This window comes from Hypanus sabinus, chromosome 9 (genome assembly GCF_030144855.1).
Source record: "Hypanus sabinus isolate sHypSab1 chromosome 9, sHypSab1.hap1, whole genome shotgun sequence".
In the NCBI taxonomy this organism is placed as follows: Eukaryota; Metazoa; Chordata; class Chondrichthyes; order Myliobatiformes; family Dasyatidae; genus Hypanus; species Hypanus sabinus.
In genome coordinates this window covers 91,170,265-91,186,365 of record NC_082714.1, presented here as the reverse complement: position 1 = coordinate 91,186,365, position 16,101 = coordinate 91,170,265, and the positions used below count along the sequence as shown (strand labels likewise).

At 51.1% G+C, this 16,101-nt stretch overlaps 1 protein-coding gene across 7 annotated transcripts in view; it reads left to right on the top strand.

The window, feature by feature from the left end:
• tuft1a (tuftelin 1a) overlaps window positions 1–16,101 on the top strand; it is a 33,848-nt gene that overhangs the window by 4,513 nt on the left and 13,234 nt on the right. The window contains exons 1-5 of one of the 7 annotated variants that reach the window (XM_059980190.1): window positions 7,366–7,605; window positions 8,222–8,293; window positions 9,589–9,684; window positions 11,860–11,958; window positions 14,584–14,676. In XM_059980190.1, the coding sequence (XP_059836173.1) occupies window positions 7,519–7,605; window positions 8,222–8,293; window positions 9,589–9,684; window positions 11,860–11,958; window positions 14,584–14,676 (447 nt within the window). In that variant the 5' untranslated portion in view covers window positions 7,366–7,518. The other 6 variants (XM_059980189.1, XM_059980193.1, XM_059980194.1 and 3 more) reach the window with 6 other exon arrangements.

Below are 16,101 nucleotides of genomic sequence, written 5' to 3'. Positions count from 1 at the left end.
ACACACACACACACTCACACACACACTCACTCACACGCACACTCACACACACAATCACACTCTCACACTCACTCACACACACTCACTCACACACACTCTCTCACTCACACAGTCTCTCTCACACTCACTCACACTCTCTCTCACACACTCACACACACACTCTCACACTCACTCACACACACTCTCACACTCACACACACTCTCATACTCACTCACACACACACTCTCACTCACATACACACACTCTCACACTCACACACACACTCTCACACTCACTCACACACACTCTCACACTCACTCACACAGTCTCACACTCACTCACACACACTCTCTCACTCACACACACACACACTCTCACTCACTCACACACACTCTCTCACTCACACACACAGTCTCTCTCTCACTCACTCACACACACTCTCTCACTCACACACACACAGTCTCTCTCTCTCACTCACTCACATTCTCTCTCACACACTCACACACACTCTCACACTCACTCACACACACACTCTCACACTCACTCACACACACTCTCACACTCACTCGCACACTCACTCACACACTCTCACACTCACTCACACACACACTCTCACACTCACTCACACACTCTCTCTCACACTCACACACACACTAACACACTCTCACACACACACTCACTCACACACACAATCACACTCTCACACACAATCACACACTCTCACACTCACTCACACACACTCTCACACTCACTCTCACACTCACTCACACACATACTCTCACTCACATACACACACTCTCACACTCACACACACACTCTCTCACTCACTCACACACACTCTCACACTCACTCACACACTCTCACACTCACTCACACACACTCTCACTCACACACAGTCTCTCTCACACTCACTCACACTCTCTCACACACTCACACACACACACTCACACTCACTCACACACACTCTCTCACTCACACACACACTCTCTCACACACTCACTCACACACACAATCACACTCTCACACACAATCACACACTCTCACACTCACTCACACACACTCTCACACTCACTCACACACACACTCTCACTCACATACACACACTCTCACACTCACACACACTCTCACACTCACTCACACACACTCTCACTCACACACACTCACTCACACACACTCTCTCACTCACACACAGTTTCTCTCACACTCACTCACACTCTCACTCACACACACACACACTCTCACACTCACTCTCACACTCACTCGCACACACACTCTCACTCACTCACATACACACACTCACACACACAATCACACACTCACACACACACATTCACACACACACTCACACACACACTCTCTCACACACACTCGCAATCACTCACACACTCTCACACTCACTCACACACACACTCTCACTCACATACACACACTCTCACACTCACACACACACTCTCACACTCACTCACACACACTCTCACACTCACTCACACAGTCTCACACTCACTCACACACACTCTCTCACTCACACACACACACACTCTCACTCACTCACACACACTCTCTCACTCACACACACAGTCTCTCTCTCACTCACTCACACACACTCTCTCACTCACACACACACAGTCTCTCTCTCTCACTCACTCACATTCTCTCTCACACACTCACACACACTCTCACACTCACTCACACACACACTCTCACACTCACTCACACACACTCTCACACTCACTCGCACACTCACTCACACACACACTCTCACACTCACTCACACACTCTCTCTCACACTCACACACACACTAACACACTCTCACACACACACTCACTCACACACACACTCACACACAATCACACTCTCACACACAATCACACACTCTCACACTCACTCACACACACTCTCACACTCACTCTCACACTCACTCACACACATACTCTCACTCACATACACACACTCTCACACTCACACACACACTCTCTCACTCACTCACACACACTCTCACACTCACTCACACACTCTCACACTCACTCACACACACTCTCACTCACACACAGTCTCTCTCACACTCACTCACACTCTCTCACACACTCACACACACACTCTCACACTCACTCACACACACTCTCTCACTCACACACACACTCTCTCACACACTCACTCACACACACAATCACACTCTCACACACAATCACACACTCTCACACTCACTCACACACACTCTCACACTCACTCACACACACACTCTCACTCACATACACACACTCTCACACTCACACACACTCTCACACTCACTCACACACACTCTCACTCACACACACTCACTCACACACACTCTCTCACTCACACACAGTTTCTCTCACACTCACTCACACTCTCACTCACACACACACACACTCTCACACTCACTCTCACACTCACTCGCACACACACTCTCACTCACTCACATACACACACTCACACACACAATCACACACTCACACACACACATTCACACACACACTCACACACACACTCTCTCACACACACTCACAATCACTCACACACTCTCACACTCACTCACTCACTCACTCACTCACACACTCACTCTCTCACTCACTCACTCACACACTCTCACACTTACACTCACTCACACACACTCACATACACACACTCTCACTACACTCTCACCCATACACACACATTCTCACACACACTCACACACACTCATACATACACATACTCACGTACACACACACTCACGTACACACACACTCACATACACACACTCACATACACACACTCTCTCTCACACACACTCACACCCTCATACACACACACCCATACACACATACATACTGACACACACACTCACACTCTCACACTCACACACACACTCTCTCACACACTCTCACACTTACACTCACTCACACACACTCACATACACACACTCTCACTACACTCTCACCCATACACACACATTCTCACACACACTCACACACACTCATACATACACATACTCACTCACTCACACACTCACTCTCTCACTCACTCACTCACACACTCTCACACTTACACTCACTCACACACACTCACATACACACACTCTCACTACACTCTCACCCATACACACACATTCTCACACACACTCACACACACTCATACATACACATACTCACGTACACACACACTCACGTACACACACACTCACATACACACACACTCACATACACACACACTCACACACATACACTCTCACACACACATACTCTCACACACCATTCTCACATACACACACTCACATACACACACTCTCTCTCACACACACTCACACCCTCATACACACACACCCATACACACATACATACTGACACACACACTCACACTCTCACACTCACACACACACTCTCACACACACACTCTCTCACACACACACTCACACTCTCACTCTCATACACACACAGACACACTCACACACACACTCATACACACACTCACACTCTCACTCTCATACACACAGACACACTCACACTCGCACACACACTCATACACACACATACGTACAGACAGATACGCACACACACACATATACACACAGATACACACACTCACACACATATACACACACACTCACACACATATACACACTCACACAGACTCACACACATATACACACAGACACACACACTCACACACACACTCTCTCTCTCACTCACACACACTCTCTCAAACTCACTCACACTCTCACACTCACTCACACACACTCACACTCACTCACACACTCTCACACTCACTCGCACACACTCACATACACACACTCACACACACAATCACACACTCTCACACTCACTCACACACACTCTCACACTCACTCACACTCGCTCACACTCACACACACTAACACACTCTCACACACACACACTCACACACACACATTCACACACACACTCATACACACACACTCACACACACACTCTCTCACACACACTCACACACTCTCACACTTACACTCACTCACACACACTCACATACACACACTCTCACTACACTCTCACCCATACACACACATTCTCACACACATATACACACACACTCACACACATATACACACTCACACAGACTCACACACATATACACACAGACACACACACACTCACTCACTCACTCACTCACACACACACACACACACACACACACACACACACACACACACACACACACACACACACACACACACACACACTCACTCAGAGCTCTGGTCTGGCTGGAATGCTTTGGACTCTGGGGCAAACTTTCCAGACTGCTGGAAGTTTTCAAAATGTCTTCATTTATATAGCAGGGTGACCGGCCCTTCTGACCCAACAGGACCATATGGCCCATGTGCCCAATTAACCAGTGCAGCTTTGGGCTGTGGGGGGATACCTGATCACCCGGAGGAAACCCACATGGTCACATACACACTCCTGGCAGACAGAGGCAGGAATTGACCCAGGTCACTGGTGCCAACTTCTATTAATTCAGCAGATGCTGGAAATCGAGAGGAACACACACAAAATGCTGGAGGAACTCAGCAGGTCCTGTGGAGGGGAGTAAAGATGCATGCGTCAGGATGCTCTTTATCAATGACAGCTCAGCATTCAATACCGTCACCCCCTCAAAACCAGTCGTTAAGCCCCAAGTCTTTGTACCTCCTTGTGCAACTGGATCCTGGATTTCCTCACTTGCAGACCCCAGTCAGCTGGGATTGACAACAACATCTCCTCCACGATCTCCATCAGCACAGGTGCCCCACGGGGCTGTGTGCTGAGCCCCCTGCTCTACTCACTTTACACTCACAACTGTGTGGAGACCATTGTCATAGGCAAATCAAAGGTGGTGATGAATCAGTATATATTGAAAATCTGGCTGAGTGGTGTCACAACAACCTCTCAGTCAATGTCAGGAAGACTGCAGAGCTTACCATAGACTCCAGGAGGTGGAAACCTGCTGTGCACGAGCCTGTCCTCTGAGGTGGTACTATTTCAGAGACCAGGCACTCGACTTCCTTATGAGTCTGCTGACAACAATAACTTCTGACAAACTTTTACTGGGCTCTTTAGTGTGTCTTGCTTTGTGTCTGTTTGTAAGCAGACAAATCTCCGGGTTGTATAATTTATACAGACTTTGATAATAAATGTACTTTGAGCTGGGTGGTGGAGAGACAGTGACTGGTTGCATCACAACCTGGTATGGGGACACCAATGCCTTTGAATGGGAAACCCTACACAAGGTAGTGGATTCGGCCCAGTACATCACTGGTCAACCATTGAGCACATCCACAGGAAAGGTTGCCATAGAAAAGCAGCATTCATCACCAGAGATCCTCACCACCCAGGCCATGCTCCTTTCTGACTGGGAGAAGGTACAGGAGCCTCAGGACCCACACCACCAGGTTCAAGAACAGTTACCACCCCTCGACCATTGTGCTCTTGGACAAGGGGATAACTACACTCACTGAGGTGTTCCCACAGCCAATGATCTCACCTTAAGGACCCTTTACCTTGTTATTTTGTGCTCTCATTAGTTATTGCTATTTATTTATATTTGCATTTGCACAGTTTGTTGTCTCACTCTGGTTGATCCTGTTACAGTTACTATTCTATAGATTTGCTGAGTGTTCCCACAGGGAAATGAATCTCGGGGCTGTATGTGGTGTTATATATGTACTCTGATAATAGAATTAACTTTGAACTTTGAAACTGTTGGTGCTGTGGCCCAAGACCACCCCCTTTCAGGACTGGAAAGACGGGGGCAGCAGCTGGAGGAAGAAGGTGGGGAAGTGGGGAAGGAGAGGCTGGAAATTGGTAGGTGAGACCAGGTGAGGGGGGGAGAGGGGAGGAAGTGAGAAGCTGGGAGGGGATGGGTGGGAGAGGAAGGAGTCTGATAGGAGAGGAGAGTGGACCGTGGGAGAGGGGAAGTGGGGGGAGGCGATGGGCAGGTGAGGGACTGAAGGGGAACCGGAGCTGGTAATGGAGAAAGTGAGGAGGAGGTGGGGGGGGGGGGAGATCAGTGTTCATGCCACCAGGCTGGAGGCTGCCCAGATGGAGTACAACGTGTTGCTCCTCCAACCCGAATTGAAATGAGAAGCCTCCTGGAGATCTTGCCTTTTGTGGCTGGTGAAGGGAAGGTGCTTGATGGGTGTTGCAGTTGTGCAGGGAGTTGGGGAGACCACGCCTGGAACTCGTGATGATTTTGGCTTCCTTGCGTTTGGTAAGATATGGTAGCGCATTGGGACAGCGCGAAGGGGATTCAGCAGGCTCGTTGGGTTGTCCTGCCAAGACAGACCAGGCAGCTTCGGGCCAGGCTCTGTGCAGTTTAGCAGTCCGAGGGCTGTCCTTACTCAAATGTACTCAATCCCAGAGGGAGTCCCCAGCACGGGACACAGCTGCAAGAATTGCCCCGCAGTGGGTCGCCAGCGGCCCGGGTTCGATTCCTGTACTTGTGGAGTTGGAGGTTGTTCCCCCACGCCAGGTCTGGGGCCGTCTGGATTGAGTTTCTGCTCCGAGGCCACGCTGAGTGCTCTCGGCACAGTGACTGGCAAAATACCTCACTCTCCTGGAATGATTCAACCCAGCCGGCTCCATGGCAACGGGGTTAAATAGTCACGGAATTTCACTCTCGTTTCACAGCCAACTCCCACATTATCTCCAAGGACGAGGCTGGAATTCCTCAACACCTTGCCAGCTATGCTGATACAGCCCTCTCTCCCCCACCCCCTCTCCACACACCCCTCTCTCCCCCTCCCATGCACCCTCCCCCTCTCTCCCCCATCTCCCCATACCCCTCTCCCCTTCTCCCCCTCTCATCCTCCTCCCCCTCACCCTCCTACACCCTCTCAACCTCCTCGCCTTCCCTCCTTGCCCTCTCACTCTCTCCCCCACCCCCTCTCCACACACCCCTCTCTCCCCCTCCCATGCACCCTCCCCCTCCCTCTCTCCCCCATCTCCCCATACCCCTCTCCCCTTCTCCCCCTCCTCCCTCTCTCCCTCTCCACACACCCCTCTCTCCCCCTCCCATGCACCCTCCCCCTCCCTCTCTCCCCCATCTCCCCATACTCCTCTCCCCTTCTCCCCCTCCTCCCTCTCTCCCTCACCCCCTCTCCACACACCCCTCTCTCCCCCTCCCATGCACCCTCCCCCTCCCTCTCTCCCCCATCTCCCCATACCCCTCTCCCCTTCTCCCCCTCCTCCCTCTCTCCCTCACCTCCTCTCCACACACCCCTCTCTCCCCCTCCCATCCACCCTCCCCCTCCCTCTCTCCCCCATCTCCCCATACCCCTCTCCCCCTCCTCCCTCTCCCTCTCATCCTCCTCCCCCTCACCCTCCTACACCCTCTCAACCTCCTCGCCTTCCCTCCTTGCCCTCTCACTCTCTCCCCCACCTTCCCCCTCCTCATCCCCTCGATCTGTCAATTTCTGTGTCTTTTCCCTCCCACCACCCCTGCCCGACTACCTGTCTCCCGACAAAGAGACAACTAACTGAAACTAGGGTATTTGTCCTTTGTGCTTTGCTCTCTTCTCCTGTTAATGTTTATCGGAATCCGTGATCCTTCCGGAGAATTTCACCGGAACACAAGTGCATCGTGGCCTAGTTTTACAAGGGTGCCGAGACAGGTTAGATACTAGCCCCTGGTGCTGCCCTTCGGGATAGAATCTCGGGTATTGACAGAAGTTTTAAAATACAATATGATTTGATGGCATGATGACTCGCTGGACAGAACGGAATATTTGGGGCGCGGAGAACGAGCAAACAGAAGCTGTAGTTAATGTCAGTGGCTCCAGCAGAATACTATGCAGCTTTTTGTGCTCAGATCCTTCGGGAAGGACGTTCCTGTTAATGTTTGTCAGACTTCATAACCCTCAGAGAGAAGTTCACCCAAATATACCAGCGCACCACGGCTAGAAAATACCCGGATACTAGCTGAAAGATGATCCGGTTCTTGGACCAAGGTGTAGGTCTGGACCTTGGCATTTCTCCACCGGAACTCACCGAATGTCTCCTATTCAGCATCAGAGCTCGGTGTGACAACAGTACAGCACGTCGCAGGAACTGGGGACCCCTCTGTGAGGCACTTCTCACTGCCTTGGTAAAGCAGCCGGCAGAGTCAATGACCCCTCCCACCCAGACGTTACCTCTCCTCCCCTCTCCCATCGGGCAGGAGATAACGAAAGCCTGAAAGGCTCGAGGGCCGGTGGATTGCGAGGTTTCTAATGATGTGCTTTCCCGCAGGACGTGCCTAGGCTGAGACTGACATTACAGACTGAAGAGGACCCAACATGGAGGGATCAAGCCAAAAGAAAGGTGGGTAGCTCGTCCCCGACCCCCTCAGTTCCCTGTCCTGGGACAGTAGATGCGGCGTGAGGATGGGGCTTGGGTCAAGTGCTAGTTTTAGTAAGAGCGTCAAAGGATACTGGGGAGAATATTCAAGATTGTTTAATGTCATTTCCAGTACGTAAGTATAAAGGAGAACAAAATAAATGTTACTCCGGATCCGGTAAAGTGCAACAAAATCAGATAAAGAACACAATAATAGAAAAACACAATAAATATGACCGGTTCTATAATCAACACACGCAAAATGCTGGAGGAACGCAACAGGCCAGGCAGCATCTATAGGGACAAGTACAGTTGACGTTTTGGGCCTGTGAGTCGGCTGGTGTGGTATACTGCGTCTGGTGCTCCCAGTGTGTCCTTTTATATATTGGTGAGACCCGACGCAGACTGGGAGACCGTTTCACTGAACACCTACGCTCGGTCCGCCAGAGAAAGCAGGATCTCCCAGTGGCCACACATTTTAATTCCACATCCCATTCCCATTCTGATATGTCTATCCATGGTCGCCTCTACTGTCAAAATGAAGGCAAACTCAGGTTGGAGGAATAACACCTTCTATTCCGTCTGGGTAGCCTCCAACCTGATGGCATGAACATTGATTTCTCTAACTTCCATTAATGCCCCTCCTCCCCTTCTTACCCCATCCCTTATTCATTCATTCATTTATCTCCCCCACCTTTTTTTCTTTTTTTTTCTCTCTGCCCCTCTCACTATCACTCCTTGCCTGTTCTCCATCTCCCTCTGGTGCTCCCCTCCCCCTTTCTTTCTCCCTGGGCCTCCTGCCCCATGATCCTTTCCCTTCTCCAGCTCTGTATCCCTTTCGCCAATCACCTTTCCAGCTCTCAGCTTCATCCCTCCCCCTCCGGTCTTCTCCTATCATTTTGGATCTCCCCTCCCCCTCCCACTTGCAAATCTCTTACTATCTTTTCTTTCGGTTGGTCCTGACGAAGGGTCTCGGCCCAAAACGTCAACAGTGCTTCTCCTGGCCTGATGCTGCCTGGCCTGTTGCGTTTCACCAGCACTTTGTGTTGCTTGAATTTCCAGCATCTGCAGATTTCCTCGTGTTAGACAGGTTCTATACATAGATTGATTGTATGTCCATAAAGTGACGAGTGCCTGTCTGTTAGGTGACTGTACATTGGACTGAAGGGTCTATTTCTGTGAAATATAACTCTGAGACTGTGTGATGAGGGACAGTCGCTCTCTGTAAGAGCCCTACTCTAACCTGCTTATTGTGAGACTTTGACCTCTCCTACTTCCAGCCTGTGGGAAGAGCTTATGCTGTTGTCTCATCCCGGAACAGCGGAGATGAACCGTGGGACTGGGAGCAGGATCGACCAGCCAACGAAGCCAGCAAAGTACGTACAACATCTGTGCGCCTCTCCCTTTCTGTAAGGTGCTCTTTAAACCCTCTCTGTCTGAGCATTAGGGAGCAGTACACATGCTCCTGTCTGTGTCAGTGGTGTTCAGGTCGAGGGGGTTGAGAATTTCAAGTTCCCAAGGGTGAGCATCCTAGTCCAACCACGTAGACGTCATGGCCCCTCCCCTCCATGGACTCTGTCCTCACGTCCCGCTGCCTCAGTGAACCGAAGACGCCCCCACCCAGACAGTCTGTCATCTCCCCCTCCCTTCGGGCAGAACATACAAAAGCCTGAAAGCACGAACCCCCAGGATCAAGGACAGCTTCTGTCCTACTGTTATGAGACACTTAAACGGACCTCCTGTGTGATAAGGTAGACACTTGGCCTCACAACTTACCTCATTATGATTTTGTACTTTACCGGCACTGCACTCTCTCTGCAGTTGTGTTTTATTCTGTATTGTTACTGTTTGACCTTGTTCTACCTTGATGCACTGTGATCTGATCAGTTTGAACAGTACACAAGCTTTTCACTGTATCTCGGAACACGTGACAATAATAGACCAATTCCAGTACCTGTCCCACCATCTCCGTTTGAGACATGGGTCAGATTTGTTGTAGTAACCCCCTGTATAAACGGGACCTTTCGAGAGCGTCGCCTATCCTCGACCTGCTTATCCTCAGCAGACCTCTTTGTGGGCTTTGGGTTTGCGAAGAAGCTGGAGAGGGTCTGTGTTCCGGTTCACCCTGGGCACCCTGTGTGAGAGAAGATTCGGGCTGTTCCCAGGCACACGCACACAGAGATGAACATCAAGTGCTGCTGGCCGAGCATCAACTTGGTGAGAGGTGCCCTTTGGCCTGCCGGACATCGAGATGCTGCCAACGGGCACGTTCCAGGCTGAGGGACTACCGAAGCTCCGTGCAGCCACTCCAAGGGCTGAGTGGGGAAGGACCACGGTGTAGGATTCTTTACTGGAGAATGTGGGTGAAGAATCTCCCCAATGATTGTAATACTGTACCTCTCCCAGGGTAGCCACATGAGTGACAACAGTCCTGTTGGCTTTATAGGAATGTAATAGGACATTACTCAATGCATTGACAATGAATGTATGGACAAAAAGATTTTGGTTGCTTTATTCTTGTAAATATTTTCATTCTGAAGAAAGTATATTTTGGTTAAGTTAACACCACCCAGTGCCAAGGGTTGACCATCAGAGTTGGACTGTTCCCACTGTTGTACCAATATTCAAGGAGTTTACCCCATCCTGACTCTACTCCTTGCACCCTTCCAAACCCCCGACTTCATAACTTCCCCTGGACTGAGACTAGAAGTTCGTTTAGATGAGGCACAGGAATAGACCGCTCTGCCCAATACATTTGTGCTAGCCATTATTCCAATCCCACCATTCCCGTGTCCATCTACAAGCCTCCATCAGAAATGATCATATCAGCGTCCACCTTGGCTGAGGTCACTTCTTGACCATCAGTGAACCAGCGCGGGCAGGAAAGGGGGACTGCAGATGCTGGAAATCAGACAAACCTCTGGAGGAACTCAGCAGGTCGGGCAGCACCTATGGAGGGAAATGGACAGTCGGTATCTCAGGCTGAGACCCTTCATCAGGACTCCAAAATGGCAAATGGACATTGGCAATGCCTGACCTGCCGAGTTCCTGCAGCATCTGGTCGATGTTGCTGTGTTATGAGGTGCAGGAGCCTCAGCACCAACTCCACCAGGTTCAGGAACAGCTATTACCCCTCAACCATCAAGCTGTTGAACCAGAGGGGATCATTTCACTTGCCCTATCACTGAACTGTTCCCACAACCTGTGGACCCACTTTCAAGGGCTCTTCATCGCATGTTTGCAATAATAATTGCTTGCTTGCTTGTTTGTTTGTTTATTTATGTTCTCCTTTGTCTTTTCACCGTTTGTTACCTTTTGCACATTGGCTGTCTGTCCACCCTATTGGGTGGGGTCATTCACTGATTCTACTCTGTTTCTGGGACTTACAGTGCATGCCTGCAAGAAAATGACTCTCAGGGCTGTATATGTGACATATTTGAACTTTGATAATAAATTTACCTTGAACTTTTATGCAGTGCCCCAGAGGCTGAAGGTGTGTGGGGTAAATCTAGCCATTGTGCATTCACTAACAGAGTTCCTGTACTCACCAGGCATACCTGATGTACGAGCCAGACATCAAAGGCAAAGCCCCCACTACCCAGGAGAGTCCCCTCAGACAGCTTCAGATGGAACTTGCACAGTTTAAGGAGGTTAGTTGGCTTGGAGCTTTGAACAGAGGGCAGGTGTGGATGGTTTGATCGGTTGGGCAGAGAGGTGGCAAGTAGAGTTTAATCCAGAGGAGGGTGAGGGGATGAATGTAAGATACTGCACTGTACAGGAAAGGTGGGACATCAGTGAGATGTATGGGTGGGGAGGGGTGAAAAATCCACTGATTCCCTTTCACCCACGCAACAAATTATCACATTGTAGAGGAAGCTTCATTCAGTGCCTGACCCCGGGAGTGTGTGATGGGACAGTGTAGAGGGAGTTTCACTCTGTGTCTGACCCCGGGAGTGTGTGATGGGACAGTGTAGAGGGAGCTTCATTCAGTGCCTGACCCTGGGAGTGTGTGATGGGACAGTGTAGAGGGAGCTTCACTCTGTGTCCGACCCTGGGAGTGTGTGATGGGACAACATGGAGGGAGCTTCACTCTGTGTCTGACCCCGGGAGTGTGTGATGGGACGGTGGAGGGAGTTTCACTCTGTGTCTGACCCCGGGAGTGTGTGATGGGACGATATGGAGGGAGCTTCACTCTGTGTCTAACCCTGGGAGTGTGATGGGACGATATGGAGGGAGATTCACTCTGTGTCTAACCCTGGGAGTGTGATGGGACGATATGGAGGGAGATTCACTCTGTGTCTGACCCCGGGAGTGTGATGGGACGACACGGAGGGAGCTTCACTCTGTGTCTGACCCCGGGAGTGTGTGATGGGACGGTGTGGAGGGAGTTTAACTCTGTGTCTGACCCCGGGAGTGTGAGATGGGACGGTGTGGAGGGAGCTTCACTCTGTGTCTGACCCCGGGAGTGTGTGATGGGACGATATGGAGGGAGCTTCACTCTGTGTCTAACCCTGGGAGTGTGATGGGACGATATGGAGGGAGATTCACTCTGTGTCTAACCCTGGGAGTGTGATGGGACGATATGGAGGGAGATTCACTCTGTGTCTGACCCCAGGAGTGTGATGGGACGACATGGAGGGAGATTCACTCTGTGTCTGACCCCGGGAGTGTGTGATGGGACGGTGTGGAGGGAGTTTAACTCTGTGTCTGACCCCGGGAGTGTGAGATGGGACGGTGTGGAGGGAGCTTCACTCTGTCTCTGACCCCGGGAGTGTGTGATGGGACGATATGGAGGGAGCTTCACTCTGTGTCTAACCCTGGGAGTGTGATGGGACGATATGGAGGGAGATTCACTCTGTGTCTAACCCTGGGAGTGTGATGGGACGATATGGAGGGAGATTCACTCTGTGTCTGACCCCGGGAGTGTGATGGGACGACACGGAGGGAGCTTCACTCTGTGTCTGACCCCGGGAGTGTGTGATGGGACGGTGTGGAGGGAGTTTAACTCTGTGTCTGACCCCGGGAGTGTGAGATGGGACGGTGTGGAGGGAGCTTCACTCTGTCTCTGACCCCGGGAGTGTGTGATGGGACGATATGGAGGGAGCTTCACTCTGTGTCTAACCCTGGGAGTGTGATGGGACGATATGGAGGGAGATTCACTCTGTGTCTAACCCTGGGAGTGTGATGGGACGATATGGAGGGAGATTCACTCTGTGTCTGACCCCGGGAGTGTGATGGGACGACACGGAGGGAGCTTCACTCTGTGTCTGACCCCGGGAGTGTGTGATGGGACGGTGTGGAGGGAGTTTAACTCTGTGTCTGACCCCGGGAGTGTGAGATGGGACGGTGTGGAGGGAGCTTCACTCTGTGTCTGACCCCGGGAGTGTGTGATGGGACGATATGGAGGGAGCTTCACTCTGTGTCTAACCCTGGGAGTGTGATGGGACGATATGGAGGGAGATTCACTCTGTGTCTAACCCTGGGAGTGTGATGGGACGATATGGAGGGAGATTCACTCTGTGTCTAACCCTGGGAGTGTGATGGGACGATATGGAGGGAGATTCATTCTGTGTCTGACCCCAGGAGTGTGATGGGACGACATGGAGGGAGATTCACTCTGTGTCTGACCCCGGGAGTGTGTGATGGGACGGTGTGGAGGGAGTTTAACTCTGTGTCTGACCCCGGGAGTGTGAGATGGGACGGTGTGGAGGGAGCTTCACTCTGTCTCTGACCCCGGGAGTGTGTGATGGGACGATATGGAGGGAGCTTCACTCTGTGTCTAACCCTGGGAGTGTGATGGGACGATATGGAGGGAGATTCACTCTGTGTCTAACCCTGGGAGTGTGATGGGACGATATGGAGGGAGATTCACTCTGTGTCTAACCCTGGGAGTGTGATGGGACGATATGGAGGGAGATTCACTCTGTGTCTGACCCCGGGAGTGTGATGGGACGACATGGAGGGAGATTCACTCTGTGTCTGACCCCGGGAGTGTGAGATGGGATGGTGTGGAGGGAGCTTCACTCTGTCTCTGACCCCGGGAGTGTGAGATGGGACGATATGGAGGAAGATTCACTCTGTGTTTGACCCTGGGAGTGTGTGATGGGACGGTGTGGAGGGAGTTTCACTCTGTGTTTGACCCTGGGAGTGTGTGATGGGACGGTGTGGAGGGAGTTTCACTCTGTATTTAACTCTTATGAAGAGATGACATGGTGCAGGAAGATGCCATGTTCTGATATCCACTACACTGACATTAATCCGATGGCCGTCTTTAGGTGAGGCATTCCATGGAGATAATCCGACAGAATCTTTCTGCAGGGATGAGTGGATCGCAGTTCAACGTTCCGGATTATTACACCAAGCCTGAGGTAAAAATGTGGGGTCTACCCGTCAACCAGCAAAACCCTTTAGTCACAGGGTCATGGAGACAGGCCCTTGACCCATTGATACCGGCCCCATTTCATTCTCCTCACGTTGCCCAGCCACCTATTCCAGATTCGAGCCCTCACCCTCCCACGAAGGGTGGCAGGGTAGCAGCACCAATGTGGGATCGTTTCGCACCGCTGAAGGTTAGAGGTTTGTCTGATGTCCGTGTCCACAGGGGTTTCCTCTCGCGTTCCAAAGACGCATGGGTTCGTCGGTCACGTGAATGTAATCGGGTTGGCTGCGTCAGGAGGGGAGATCTGACAGAGATTTACAGAGGCAGGGAGTATCTGTTTCCCAGAGTCAAAATCTCAAACACTGGAGAGCGTGCATTTGAGGTGGGAGAGGACAATGTTTAAAAGGTGGGGTTGACACGTGTTGGCAGACCGAATAGCCTGTTCCCAGCTTAGAACCCAACACTGAGTGAAGCTGGATTTGAGCTTCTAAGTGGACGAGTAGCTGGCCAGGTGTAGGCAAACTGGAAAGATGCACCGTCCATGATGATAATTGATTGGACCTATGGAAATGCAGTGGTGAGGATCACATTGGCTTCTGCTTGAGACCTTCCCCCAAGGTGGAAGAAGAGAGAATTCCCTCCACTGGGTAGCAGTGGCCGGAGGGAGGGGATTTGTTATTTGCCACCCTGGACAATGCAGGCAGAGAGAGCCCAGGGTTACCCTGTCCTCTAGTGCCAGATGAAAGTGTTAATGTTTGATGTCTCTGGCCTGTACTTGCTGGAGTTGAGTGGGTTCACAGCTGCAAGTACTCAGGTGAGTTTGGAACCCACAGGAGTTGGAGAAGACGTGGGAGGTTCTATGGTAATACAGTCACTTAGAACACACCACTAAAACAGAGGTATACAGGGAACACAATCAAAATCGTGGCCTCCTCCACTCCCACAATGAGGCCCCTCTCAGGATGGAAGAGCAACACTTCATATTCCATCTGGGTAGCCTCCAACCTGATGGCATGAACATCAATTTCTCCAACTTCCAGTAATTTCCTCCCCTCCCTCTTCTCTCCTCCTCAAATGCTCGTCACCTCCCGCTAGTGGCCCTGCTCTTTCCCCTTCTCCATGGCTCACTCTCCTCTCCTGTTAGATTCCTTCTTGTTCGGCCATTTACTTCTTCCACCGCTCCCCCCCCCACCCCAAACCTTCTAGCTTGTCCTCTTACCCCTCTCCCCACCTTCTTATTCTGGCATCCTTCCCCTTCCTTTCCAGTCCTGAAGAAGGGTTTTGGTTTGAAACATTGACTTAACTCCTTTCCAAAATTCTTCCCGACCTCCTGAGTTCCTGCAGCATTTTGTGTGTGTTTCCAACATCTACAAAATCGCTTGTGTATCAATGAGATCCCTTCTGCCTGCACGTG